This window comes from Martes martes (assembly GCF_963455335.1).
Source record: "Martes martes genome assembly, chromosome: 7".
NCBI classification, from domain to species: domain Eukaryota; kingdom Metazoa; phylum Chordata; class Mammalia; order Carnivora; family Mustelidae; genus Martes; species Martes martes.
Window position 1 is genome coordinate 4,914,664 of NC_137894.1, and position 11,366 is coordinate 4,926,029.

General features: G+C 55.5%; 1 protein-coding gene across 3 annotated transcripts in view; it reads left to right on the forward strand.

Moving 5' to 3' along the window:
- Positions 1-6,986, forward strand: part of CRTC3 (CREB regulated transcription coactivator 3) — a 96,354-nt gene extending 89,368 nt beyond the window's left edge. For 2 of the 3 annotated variants that reach the window (XM_080809288.1, XM_080809290.1), the window contains 4 exons: positions 1,128-1,307; positions 1,396-1,476; positions 2,786-2,888; positions 3,555-6,986. In XM_080809288.1, coding sequence (XP_080665414.1) covers positions 1,128-1,307; positions 1,396-1,476; positions 2,786-2,888; positions 3,555-3,763 — 573 coding nt within the window. In that variant the 3' untranslated portion in view covers positions 3,764-6,986. The remainder of the gene's footprint in view (positions 1-1,127; positions 1,308-1,395; positions 1,477-2,785; positions 2,889-3,554) is intronic. The other variant, XM_080809289.1, reaches the window with a different exon arrangement.
- Positions 6,987-11,366: the final 4,380 nt, after the last annotated feature.

Below are 11,366 nucleotides of genomic sequence, written 5' to 3' on the forward strand. Positions count from 1 at the left end.
GCACGGACTTCTCCAAGTTTCTGTTCGTTGTATGTCTGCCTTGGTCTCTGATTTCCATTCAGAGGCTTTCTTCACAGTCTGGTGACTTTTGGCACTCCGCTCGTCTTCAAGAACAGGACACAGAAGCTGCGTAGACGGGCGGGCTTGTTGAGCGTGGTCCTCACTGTAGACCGACCCGGCTCGGCCATTTCCCTGGGGAGCCTCGGGCGCCCTGAGTTTCAGGATTTTCTCTCCGGCTGGTCCGATCCCCAGAGGATGCTGGCATCCCTGGACTGCCGCCTGGGGAGAGTCAGGGTGGGAAAGAAAGGTGGAGGCCTCCAGACTGAGTGGTGAGCTCGCTTGAACCTCTCTTTCCAGCAGAGCGCCTCACCCACCGGGCATGCTGTGTGCCGCCCGCAGACCCTGAGCTCTGCCCTCTCCAGCGTGCCGCCCCCCAGTCTCCACGCGGGCGAGAGCTGTGAACCCTAACCACGCCTCCTCCTGGCTCTTGTCCCCTGCCCACTGCTGTCGCGCAGGCCCCGTAGGGACCCTGTGATGGAAGTCCGGTTGCCTCTCGGCTTGTTCCCGCTCCCGGCCTCCTCTTGTCTTTCTCAGCTCTGCTGACCCAGTCGCGGCTTGTCTGTCGCTTTTCATTTTCCAGATTGTGCTGCCACTTCCTTCCCTGCCGCGATCTCTGTCCTTGTGCTGTTTATTATCCATTTAGTCTTATTATTTTCAAGGTGTTGTTCATTAATGTCTCCTGTTGTTTAATGTTTTTAGTCGAGACTTGGGAGACAGAGCTATGTTTGGTTTTTTCTTTTTCCTTCAATCTTCCATCTTAAACAGAAGGTATGACTTTAAAAAAAAACCAAAAAACATGATTTTCGCTGAGGACACCGCTAAATTGACGGGTGTTTTGTGTTTTAAGACAATAGAAATTGTTGTTGAATAGGGAATGTTTGTTGGGGAAGTGAGATTTAAGGTCACTTTGAAGGAGCAGAAGTAAGAAGTAAGCTTTGGGGAGCATAGCACAGAGTACCCCAGAAAAGAAGGACTCACGCTTTTCCCTCACTTTGACACCTCCTGATTCTAAAGGATTTACCACTTAGAAACTCCAGTCGAAGCTAACTAGAGGCTTTGTTTTACAGATGGTGTCCTCAGATCGAAGCCCGCTTTCCTTCCTGCCCACGGAAGCTCAAGTGTCCCCGCCCCCCCCTTACCCCGCCCCCCAGGACCTCTCCCAGCCCCTCCTACAGCAGCCCCCTGCCCAGGAGCCCCAGGCCGCCTCATCCCTGCCTCCATCTGGCTTCCCGCTCCTCACAGCCCAGGTGGGTCCTAGCAGGGACACCAGTCAGAAGGGAACACTTACTTTGCCCCAAATTCCAAGCTAAACGTTCCCTTCCTTATTCCCTGAAGGCTTCATCTTTGACCAACTTCTTCCCAGATGTGAGCTTTGACCAGCAGTCCGTGAGGCCAGGCCCGGCCTTTCCTCAACAGGTGAGCGGGCGTCCAGTCAGGCCTCTTCCTCGGAGCAGCACCTGCACCGTTCAGGCTGCTCAGGGCATAGAACCCCCGACACCAAACCGACCAGGTGCCCCATGGCCCAGATTTCAGATGTGCCCAGTGGCTGAGGGACCCTGCAGTGTCCCCTGGCCCTAGAGTCCTGGTGCTGGCTGCCTTATGTGGTGTCAGGCTTCTGCAGAAGAATTGTTTGAACAAGTGGTAGCAGACTTCTGGTGACACTCCAGTTCTAGAATTGTAGAATGGCTCAGAAGGAAGGGGCCACCGCAGTCCACGGGTCTGTCCTGCAGAGGAGACAGAGATGCAGGAGGGGCTCAGCCCACAGGCCTAGCTGCCGGAGCCAGCCCAGTGCGGCCTCCCAGGGGAGCTCAGTCCAGGTGGGGCCAGACGTCCCTCCCTAAGATACTTTCATTCGACCCCTAACTTTTGCTTTGTAGGTTCTCCCTAATGTGGACCATTTAAAATAGCTCTAGATTTTGTAGTGTCCATTAAGTATGGATTGGGTCCTAGGATAGATTAAGGAGAGAAGGAAGGGTTTTGAGCATTTTACAGATCTTAATAATAATCACAACAGTAAAATAAAGACAGATGTTTCCTGAGTAGGCCACAGTGAAGACTCATGGCATAAACCAGTAGTCTCTGCCTCCTCGTTTTCTGAAGAAGCCCGTTGAGTTTAGATGAGTCAATATCTCCCTGAAAAATGATAGAAATGCCTATTTTTGTAAGATTTAAAACAATTGTTTGGAATATTCCTTTCTGGAAAGGCACCTAAGGTAGGACCCAGTTCTCACCAGGCCTCCCCGAGGCCTTCTCAGGGAGAGGGGCCCGAGGTTCCTCCCTCTGAGCGTAAGAGGGAAAGGGTCTCGCTGCCTCACTTTCCTAGAAACCAGCAGGCAGAAGAGCCCCTTGGTCCTAACACTTCCTTGGTTATAGATGGAGCCTTGGAGGGGTTCCCACAGATGGTGTTTCCAGAGGCCTCGGTGTGGCTGGGAGGGAGGGGTGTATGAGACCAGGGGGCCACAGAGACCACGACTGCTGGTGTCTCCTTGGATGGCTTCGTGGGCCGGGCTGTGTGTGAGCAGGGACGAGTCCCCCACGCTGCGCCTCAGGGAGCTCTCCTCCACCCCAGCACCTGCCTGCCTGAGAGGACTATTCTGTGTGGGATCCTAGAGAGAAGGGGCCCCAAGACAGTTTCCATGTCTGGTTTTGCTCTGGGAGCGTGTTGTGTCCTTCACGCCTGGGAAGCAGAGGTCGTTCCTTACCGTGCGTCCCCTGATGCTTCCAGGTGCCCCTGGTGCAGCAAGGTCCCCGGGAACCACAGGACTCATTTCATGTGAGACCAAACCTGTATTCCAACTGCGGGAGTTTCCCCAACACCATCCTGACGGGTGAGTGCGGGCCACCCCTCAGCTCTGCTGTCTGTATTTTGCTGTGTTTTCACAGATCACCATTGTAAGAGAGTTTAAACAACATGCTATAAAGCAAAGAAATGAAAGTCCCCTGGCTCAACTTTAGCTTTTCGAAAGGCAGGTGTCCGGCCCCGGAGACCATGAGACGGTGGGGAAAGGGCCCAGTGATCCAAGCCTGTTCTCAAGAATTTAGCTTTAGTGATTGACAACTGCTCAAAGGGAGAAAACCTGCAAAAATGGGGAGTGGTGGAACTGAGGGAAAAGACTGTAGAGTCCAGAGCAGAGTGGACGCTGGGAGTGGGGGGGACGTGGGCCATCGCTGTCCTACTTGGACGCTGGGAGTCAGAGAGACGCTGGCCATCACTGTGCTGCCTGGACACTGGGAGTGGGGGGGACACATGGGCCATCGCTGTCCTGCCTGGACACTGGGAGTTAGGGGGACACATGGGCCATCGCTGTCCTGCCTCGATGCTGGGTGTTGGGGGCACATGGGCCATTGCTGTCCTGCCTGGACCCTGGGAGTGGGGGGGAATGTAGGCCATCGCTGTCTTGGCTAGAAGGTAAAGGGCCAGCGTTTGTGGGGCTGTCGTCTGTTGTACATGCCTCCTAACCTGCACTGTTTTTCCCTCTCACTGCTCCTTCCAGAAGACTCGAGTACCAGCCTATTCAAGGACCTCAGCAGCGCACTGGCGGGCATGCCCGAGGTCAGCCTGAACATAGACACTCCGTTTCCACTGGAAGAAGAGCTCCAGATTGAACCCCTGAGCCTGGACGGACTCAACATGCTAAGTGACTCCAGCATGGGCCTGCTCGACCCCTCTGTGGAAGAGACGTTTCGAGCCGACCGACTGTGAACAGGATGGAATGGGCCAGAATGTGTTGCTGAAGGAGTGGAACTAGAATGGCACAGCATGGAGCCAGCTACACCCCCTGGGCTGGAGGGGTCCTGGGCTTCTGGCATGGGAGCAGCGGGTTCCGTGAGTCCCAGCGTTGCGACGAGGCCCGGTCTCACACCCCATGGCTCACTTGAGACCACAGAGCTGCGCGCTGCCTCTCGGGCCCACGGCCCCAGTGATGCGGCCACAGGTGGGCCTCCTCGGGGCTTCCGACGACTCGGGCGGGGTGGCACCGGGACCGGGACGTCAGCTTACGGGCCGTCTAGTCTGTCGGCGCGTAGAAGCAGAACAGAAGTGTGCCGCGGGCTGCGGTAGCACGTGCAGCACCAGAACCACTGACCTTAGTCCACACTGAAGAGCCGGCCCGGCCTGCGAGGCGCTGGGGGGCTGCGGGCCTTCGGGGGTTGACTCGGCTGCCAGCCGAGGCCCCGCAGCACCACGACGCCTTCCCTGCTCTCGCCGGCCCGGCCCGGCAGCCGCCCGCCGTGGACCGGACGCGCCACAATCACCCCGATGCCTTACTTCTAATATGAAGAATTTTTACCACGATGTCAAGAACAGATTTGAGTTAAGCAAAATGAGTGCTCATTTCTTTTCTCCAAGTATGCGATCTCTCTGCTGCTTCAGGACACCTTTTCCTGTGGACAAGGGGAAAAGGAGGACTGTTATATTCAGTCACTGAAAAAAAAAAAAAATCCCCCGGTGATGAATGAGCCTGAAGAGAGAAGGGCTTCCTCTCGGTGGCGGGGGCAGCATCTCCAGACCCACGATGTCTTCCAGACGAGCTCCCGACCCGTGCGGGCCGCCCTCTCCACCCGCCGGCTGCGGGGAAGCCGGACGAGTCAGCCTGTCCGGCCGACGACAGCGGCAGGGGGAGGCTGTTTCTCTGTGGAGCGGGAGTGGTCCTGGAACCCCACTAGCCCATAAGCTCCTTGAGCGCGGGGACTGTGCCTTACTCTTTCCAAACCCCAGCAGCAAGCAGGTGTGGGCCCCGGGGAGATGCTGCGGAACTGCACCCCGAAGGCGTGAACAAGGAACGGAGAAGTGAACGGACGTGCCCGGGTGCCCCGGCAGCCCCATCTTCAGCTCGCCCCCTTCCTTGCCAAATCCCGGAGCTTCAGCCTTTCTAACACTTGTGCCTGTAGGGAAGCAAGGCCCGCACTTTCGTGTGCTTCTGACGCTAGGAGACCAGCTCCACGGTGATACCGGGGCCCCGTTCTCCTCAAGGGGATTCTCCAGGGCAGGCCGGTGGAGACCGTCTTCGGAGCGCAGCCAGGATGGCTGGGCATGCTGAGGCCTCGGGGCTCAGGGCTGGGACCTCGGGGATCCCAGCCAGGCCCCCAGCTGAAAAGATCTTCCCTTTCAGATCTGTGTTTTGTTCTAAATTGCTTTTAAAGGAGATTTATTCTTTGAAGTTGAAGAAAAAATCGACAGTAAAATGAAGACCTAATTCATGAAGCCATCCTTAGTTATCAGTACCTTTGCGCAAACTAGTATGACTGGGTTTCCAGCATCGCTTGCCTCCTCTGCTTAGCCCCGACCAGACGCCTGACCGCTGGGTTCGAAGAGCACCTCTGGGGAGGGGTGTGGGCACGGAAAAATGGGACGGAGAGGACAGGAGTGCTGAAGAAGAGATAAAGGATGCTGCAACTTTTGCCTGGACAGCCACTGCCCTTCCAGGAGACCCCAGGAGTGTGGCTAAAGCTCGCTAGTCTGCCCCCACCCAAAGAAGCAAGGCTCTACTGCAGGTCTGAATCGGACTGGTCAGTGCCACATGGCAAGAAGAGTCTAGAACGGCATGCTGGGCTGTCAGCCTCTCCAGACCTCATCCCATTCCTGTCTCCAGAGGGATCGCCTCACCTCCGGTCTCTCAAAGAACCCCAATGGCGCGCCACTGCTGCTTCCTCTGTGGGGCCCAACTCCTGAGCCTCACAGTCACCCCGAATCTCAGCTGTCGAACTGGGAAATCCAGCCAGGGTCCTCGCCTGGGTGCCAAGCCCCCGTCCCAGGGGAGTTTTCAGATCCCGTTATCCTGAGGATCTCAGGAGGGAGTGACTCTCGCTGTTCAAGTACAAGCCCTTTCCTCGTGGCACACAGCTCCCTGGTGTGCCGAGAATGAAGCTAGCTAGCTCCACGCTACCTTGCCTGGGTCAGGGGCCCCCCAAATCTGACCTGGCCTTTCAGACAGGGAATGATGCTGATGGTAGAAGTTTGGTTGTTGTTGTTGTTGTTTTTTAAGTGGAGGCCCCAGCATAACCCACTCTTCACACAGTGCCTTACCCCGGGGGGGTCAGCGGCGTGGGGGGGTCCCAGCTCTGTCTGCACAGCAGGAGCCCCGGGACCTACACAGTGAAGAAAGAACACTGCCCTGGGGCATTCTCCCAGTGACTCATGGAAATGGAGGCTCCCAAGGAACGGTGCAGTGTCCCAGGGGGCATATAATGATGACAGTAAGGTTTAGCACTGAATTAAATTTGTCCTTAGGTCCACCGGTCCAGTCTTTTCCTGTGAAAAGGTTTTGGGCATTATCCGACCCACTTTGCTCACATGGCATCAAGGACACCCATGGGCGGGTGTCACTCTGACCTTCAGCGGGTAAGTCTGCCCTCACTGCTGCCTTTGCAACAAACCAGGCGTGGTCCTCGGCATCTGAAGCAGCTACATGCATCAGAATAAACGATCTTCCAATATTTAGTCTTGTTACAAGAAAGCGATGGCTGTACTACTCTCATTTACTAGCAGTTAAACAGTATAGAACTAAAAACCTACCTGTGTTCTACTTTTTCTTTCCATACAGTTGTGGTTTTTAGGACACATGGTGTTAGGAGAAAAATTTTTTTGATCACATCTCGACGACCATAAATTCTCCCCCGTCCTGTTTCATTTCTCCTAAGTCTACTGTATATTAGCCGAGCTGAAGCCTCGTGGGTTCCAGCCCACCTGCGTATCTGAAGACCCTTCCGACTCTGACTCGCTCGTTGGCTCTGTTACGCACGGTGGTTCCTTCACTTTGCGGTGGGACCATCACAGCAACTAATCAGACTTCCCGCCAGTGCCCTAACTCCCAGGTCCCCTGTTAAAAAAAATATTTAAAGATTGGAATTTGTATAAAGTAGCTCCCAGGTTTTATAATACGTCGTTTTACATCTTTCGTAATTAAAAGCAGCACAATAAGGTTGTATCTGCACCTGGTGTTTTTCTTCGGCCTCAGGTGAGATGAAATGGTGGAAAGCTGTCCCCGCGCCCCCCACCCCTAGTGCCACTCGGGCCACAGGCAGGCTTCTGGTCCTTGGCTTTGGCGGGTCCTGCCTGGGGCCCACCTGTCAAGTGTTGTTAATACACGTGCTATCGCGCCCATGTCCAAGAAACTATAGAGAAAGATGTTGGGGCACAGGGTTCCTTCAAAGCCAAGGAGGCCGAGGACAGAGGGCAGCCTGGCGGCACCTCGCTTCCTGCTGCCCACGAGCAGACCCCCGCTCCAGCCCGCACCTCACACACCTCCCCTTTTGAGGTTCAGGCAACGGATGCGCCTTCCCTCAGCCCCTGCCGCCCTGTACTGGCCTCCAGCCGTCCCCTCTTCACCAAGGGCTTTGGCTTTGTTTCTGCCCCAGCCCTGTCCCCTCCCCACTTCCGCAGGGTTCCCGGGCCTGTCCCCTCCCCTCCCACAGCCATGCTGCCTTCAGACCCATGAGCCACACCCAGGGTTGTCACAAAGGTGACTGTTCCGAAGTCTTCCTCAGAAATCCCATCTTTGACCCCAACTTCCCGAGCCCCCGAGTCCACTCCCGTCCACACACACCCCGCCCTTTGACCCCACAGAGAGTTCGCCCGTGGTGCCTGCTCTCAGCCTCCTTGTCCTCTCCTGGCTTCCCTCCTCTCCCTGGCCTAGTCCACTGGGCCAGCGGCCTCCACGAGCAGGGTCACAGCCCTCCTCCTGCTCTGACCCTCGGCCTTTCCCTGCTGGGGGCTCCGCAGGAGAGAACCAGCAACCCCACTCTGTCTGCTGACCGACCCTCCTGCCATGCCCGGGGCTCCGGCCTGTCCCGAAGCACACTCATTTCTCTCCTCAGGCCCAGAAATCCCAGGCCCCCGGGGGCAGCTCCCTTGGCTTCCCACCCACTGTCCATCCTGTCCCCTTTCCCAAAAGGTCCCGAATCTCTGTCCCTCCCGGCACCTTCCCCCAACCTTGTCTAGTCCTCGCTCACCACGTGTGTGACTGACCTTCGAGGATGTCCTGCCCACCCCGGACCTCATCCCTCTCCATGTTCTTCCCATCAGCCCGCGCAGATGCCTTGTTACCTCCTTGCGAAGAACAAAGAGAAGGAAACAACCCTTCCTCGACCGGCTTCTCCTTCCTTGGACCACAGCCTTGTCTGCTTTCCCTCCTGGAAGAGCTGCTCATGTTTTACTCATTCCCTTCTCTTCGCATCCACAGCCCAGCGCCCTCTGCGCAGTACACCCCCAGACCCCTCCAGTCCTCCTCCTGCCCCTTCCCTGCCCCTTTCCTGACCCTCAAGCCCTATGGCCACTCACTTTCCCCCCAAACCCTCTCTTTGGCTCCAGTAAACCCCCTTCTTGTTCCTTCGGCTCACACGTCCATCCCGCTGCATACCCTCCTCCGTCTTCGTCAGATCAACTGTCCAGTCCTCCAAGCTGACGACCCCCACCTTCAGCCTCATACCCCTCTGCCTGTTAGCTCAGGTTCACCTGCACTCCAGGCCGTGTCGCCGGCTGGCCTTGTCCTTTGTAGATGTCTGTGCACCAGCAAGCACTCAGAATCAGCCTTTGACACCCACCTTCCCCACGAGGCTCTGGCCTGCGAGGACAGGAGCCATGCCTGGCACTTGGGTGCTCAGTAAACATTCTCTAATTGCCCACCCCTGCGTGCTCCGTCTCACACCACAGCCTCCTTCCTGACACGAATGCTGGACGTGAGCCATCCCCCACCCTCCTCCCCCTTCACCTCTCAGACCTAGCCCAAGTCCCAGGGCTGTCTCAGCCCCCATTCTCTCTCTACTCAGCCTGGAGGAGCTTCCCATCGGGCTCCCTCCTCATCTCCAGCCCCATGGCATGGCCTCTACCTGCCCTCACAAATCAAGAGTGATGAATTTTACTGTTACCTGTGTGCCTCGGTGTTCCTATCTATAAAATGGGACAATAAGCACCCCACCACCACAATGAACTCACACAATTAAAGGACCTGGAATTGTGCCCAGCACATGGTAAACATTCAATAAATGTCAATTATTATAAGTAGTATTTGTCGCGTGAATGTGCTATCCTTCCAAAGACCAGAGGCACAAACCTTTAGTAGTACTGAACTTGTATAAAGCTTGCTTTGAAATACCAAATCTCAGCACAGGGAGGAATGATTTAAATTGATCTTATGTACATCCTGTTTGCCCAGTGAATGCTGTACCTTCGAAAGTGTAGAAATGAGGATAAGTCTGTCGCAAGTGACCGTGTCCCAGTGTGGACACTAGATGGAGCTGAGACCGTGAGAGTGGCTGTTCGGACCCAGAAACAGCTGCAGAGAGCCCCCTGACCGGCCTACAGGCAGCCCTCAGACCCGGCTGCAGGCAGTGCTGGTTCCAGCTGGATCCCCTGCTGAAGAGGACGCTAAGAAGTCTGTCTCGCTGCCCTTCAGCCACGGAGGACGGGCCCTGCTCTTCACGTGTCCCTCACTGCCACCTGAGAGCGAGGCAAGGCAAGGGTGACTTCTAGGTTTACAGAGGAAGACGCAGCCCTGGGGAGGCTCAGTCACCTGCTCTGAGCCCCGGGCGAGGACCTCCCTGTGGCTGGTGCCTGCGGAACTCAGGAAGCCACGGGGACCCCGTGGAGGGGGAGACACGGGGAGGCGGCCCCTTGGGGAGCTCGGAGGGTATCCCCGCCCCCGTTGTGGGATTGTCTCTTTTCCGGAAATGTGTTGTGTTTTTTAAGGTTTTGTTTGTATAATAGCCGTGCCCGCTCATTATAAGAAACTCATGTCACACTAAGGAGTACAAACAGAAAATGTCCAGGAGGAGCCAAAAGCCAGCACCCCCAGGAACGCCGACGGGGACCCCTTTCTACGTCCATCTTCGGAAAGTAGGCCAGGTAGATGGAACGAGAAAGGTTTCTTGAGTAGAGGGTTCTCGTACAATACATGCTCTTCTGGGAAAAGTATTTAAATTTCACAGAAGGAAAGGAAGCCTAAATGTAACCAAAGAAATGGCCGGACCGCAAATAATTGTGCTCCTTATGTTTCTAAATTATTCCCAAAAAGGGAAGAAAAATACCAAGAGGCTGGATTCCTTTCTTGAAGCACGTTTCCCTGTAGATGGCATCTCTTGACAGCCTGGGATTTAGGAGGAGGAAATGAGCTCACCCACTTCCTATCTCCTTCCCCTCCCAGAAGCTGTGACTTCTTATTTTTACATGGTCAAGGTTTGTGCTGTTTGCATCCTGTCCTGTAACCATCCTTCCCACCATTGTCTGGCCCAGTTCCGTGTGTGCAGGGGTCCTCTGCTCCCTGCCAGCCCTTTCCAAATGGCCTTCCCAGTCCCACTGCTGAGTTTGCTTTATTGTGGTGCTCCTCCTGCTGCCTGGACTTGGCCTTCGAGGAGTCCCTTCCCCGAGAGGGCTGTGTTGGTCCCAGCTTCAGGCTTGGAGCTTCTGGGCTGCAGGACTGGAGACCTGAGCTCCATAATGGGGGTAGGGGACCATAACATTGGCTCATTTATATGGGGGGGGGAACTGGCACAATTCCCCCGTTGGGGACGGCCACTACACTTTCCATTGTAACTCCATGTCGAAAACCGAGTCTTGAACTTGATACGTGGCTGAAGTTTCAGACTCTGGAAATAAGGGAACTGATGGGTGGGTGGGGGTGGGAGAGTATGGGGTTCAAGGAAAGCACATGCCAGGCTTCGAGCCCAGGGGAACCTCCATGACCACGCTTCCCATCGCCACCCCACCCCCATACTCTTCATCCCTTGGACAGCCATGCCCTATCCTACCTTCACTTGGGAAAATCCAGCTTCTTGTTCGAGATCTAGGACAAATGACACCTCCTCCATGCAGCCTTCTGTGAAGCTTCGATCATCACTTGGCAAAGATGTGCTTCCCTCCACTCCCACTGAGGGAGTAGTATACCTCCAGCCCCCTTTGGTCAACAAGATGTTTGGAGATCAGGCCCGGAGCAAAGCTTGACATGGGCTTGATGGAACAGCATGCCCACTACTTGGGCTGCTGTCATTGCCATGGGCACAGTTTCCCCTGCATTGCCCACCAGGTCCAAAAGAAAGAGACGAGGCAGACCTCAACCAAACCCCTGCCCAGGAGCCAATCTAGCTGCCCAGCTGAAGTTGGCAGGGCTGCCCCAGGCAATCTGCAGACATGGGAGTTAGAAGTAAGTGCTCACAAGGTAAGCCACTGAACGATGGGGTCATTTGTTACACACCACTGTGGTGACAGCTGACCAGTTCACTTTTTCGGTCTGTTTCCTCTTTGGGGCTTGAGTTGTACTTTGTCCCACAGATTCACTGTCGCAACTGTAGGGCTGATTTTGTTGTAGCGTCTG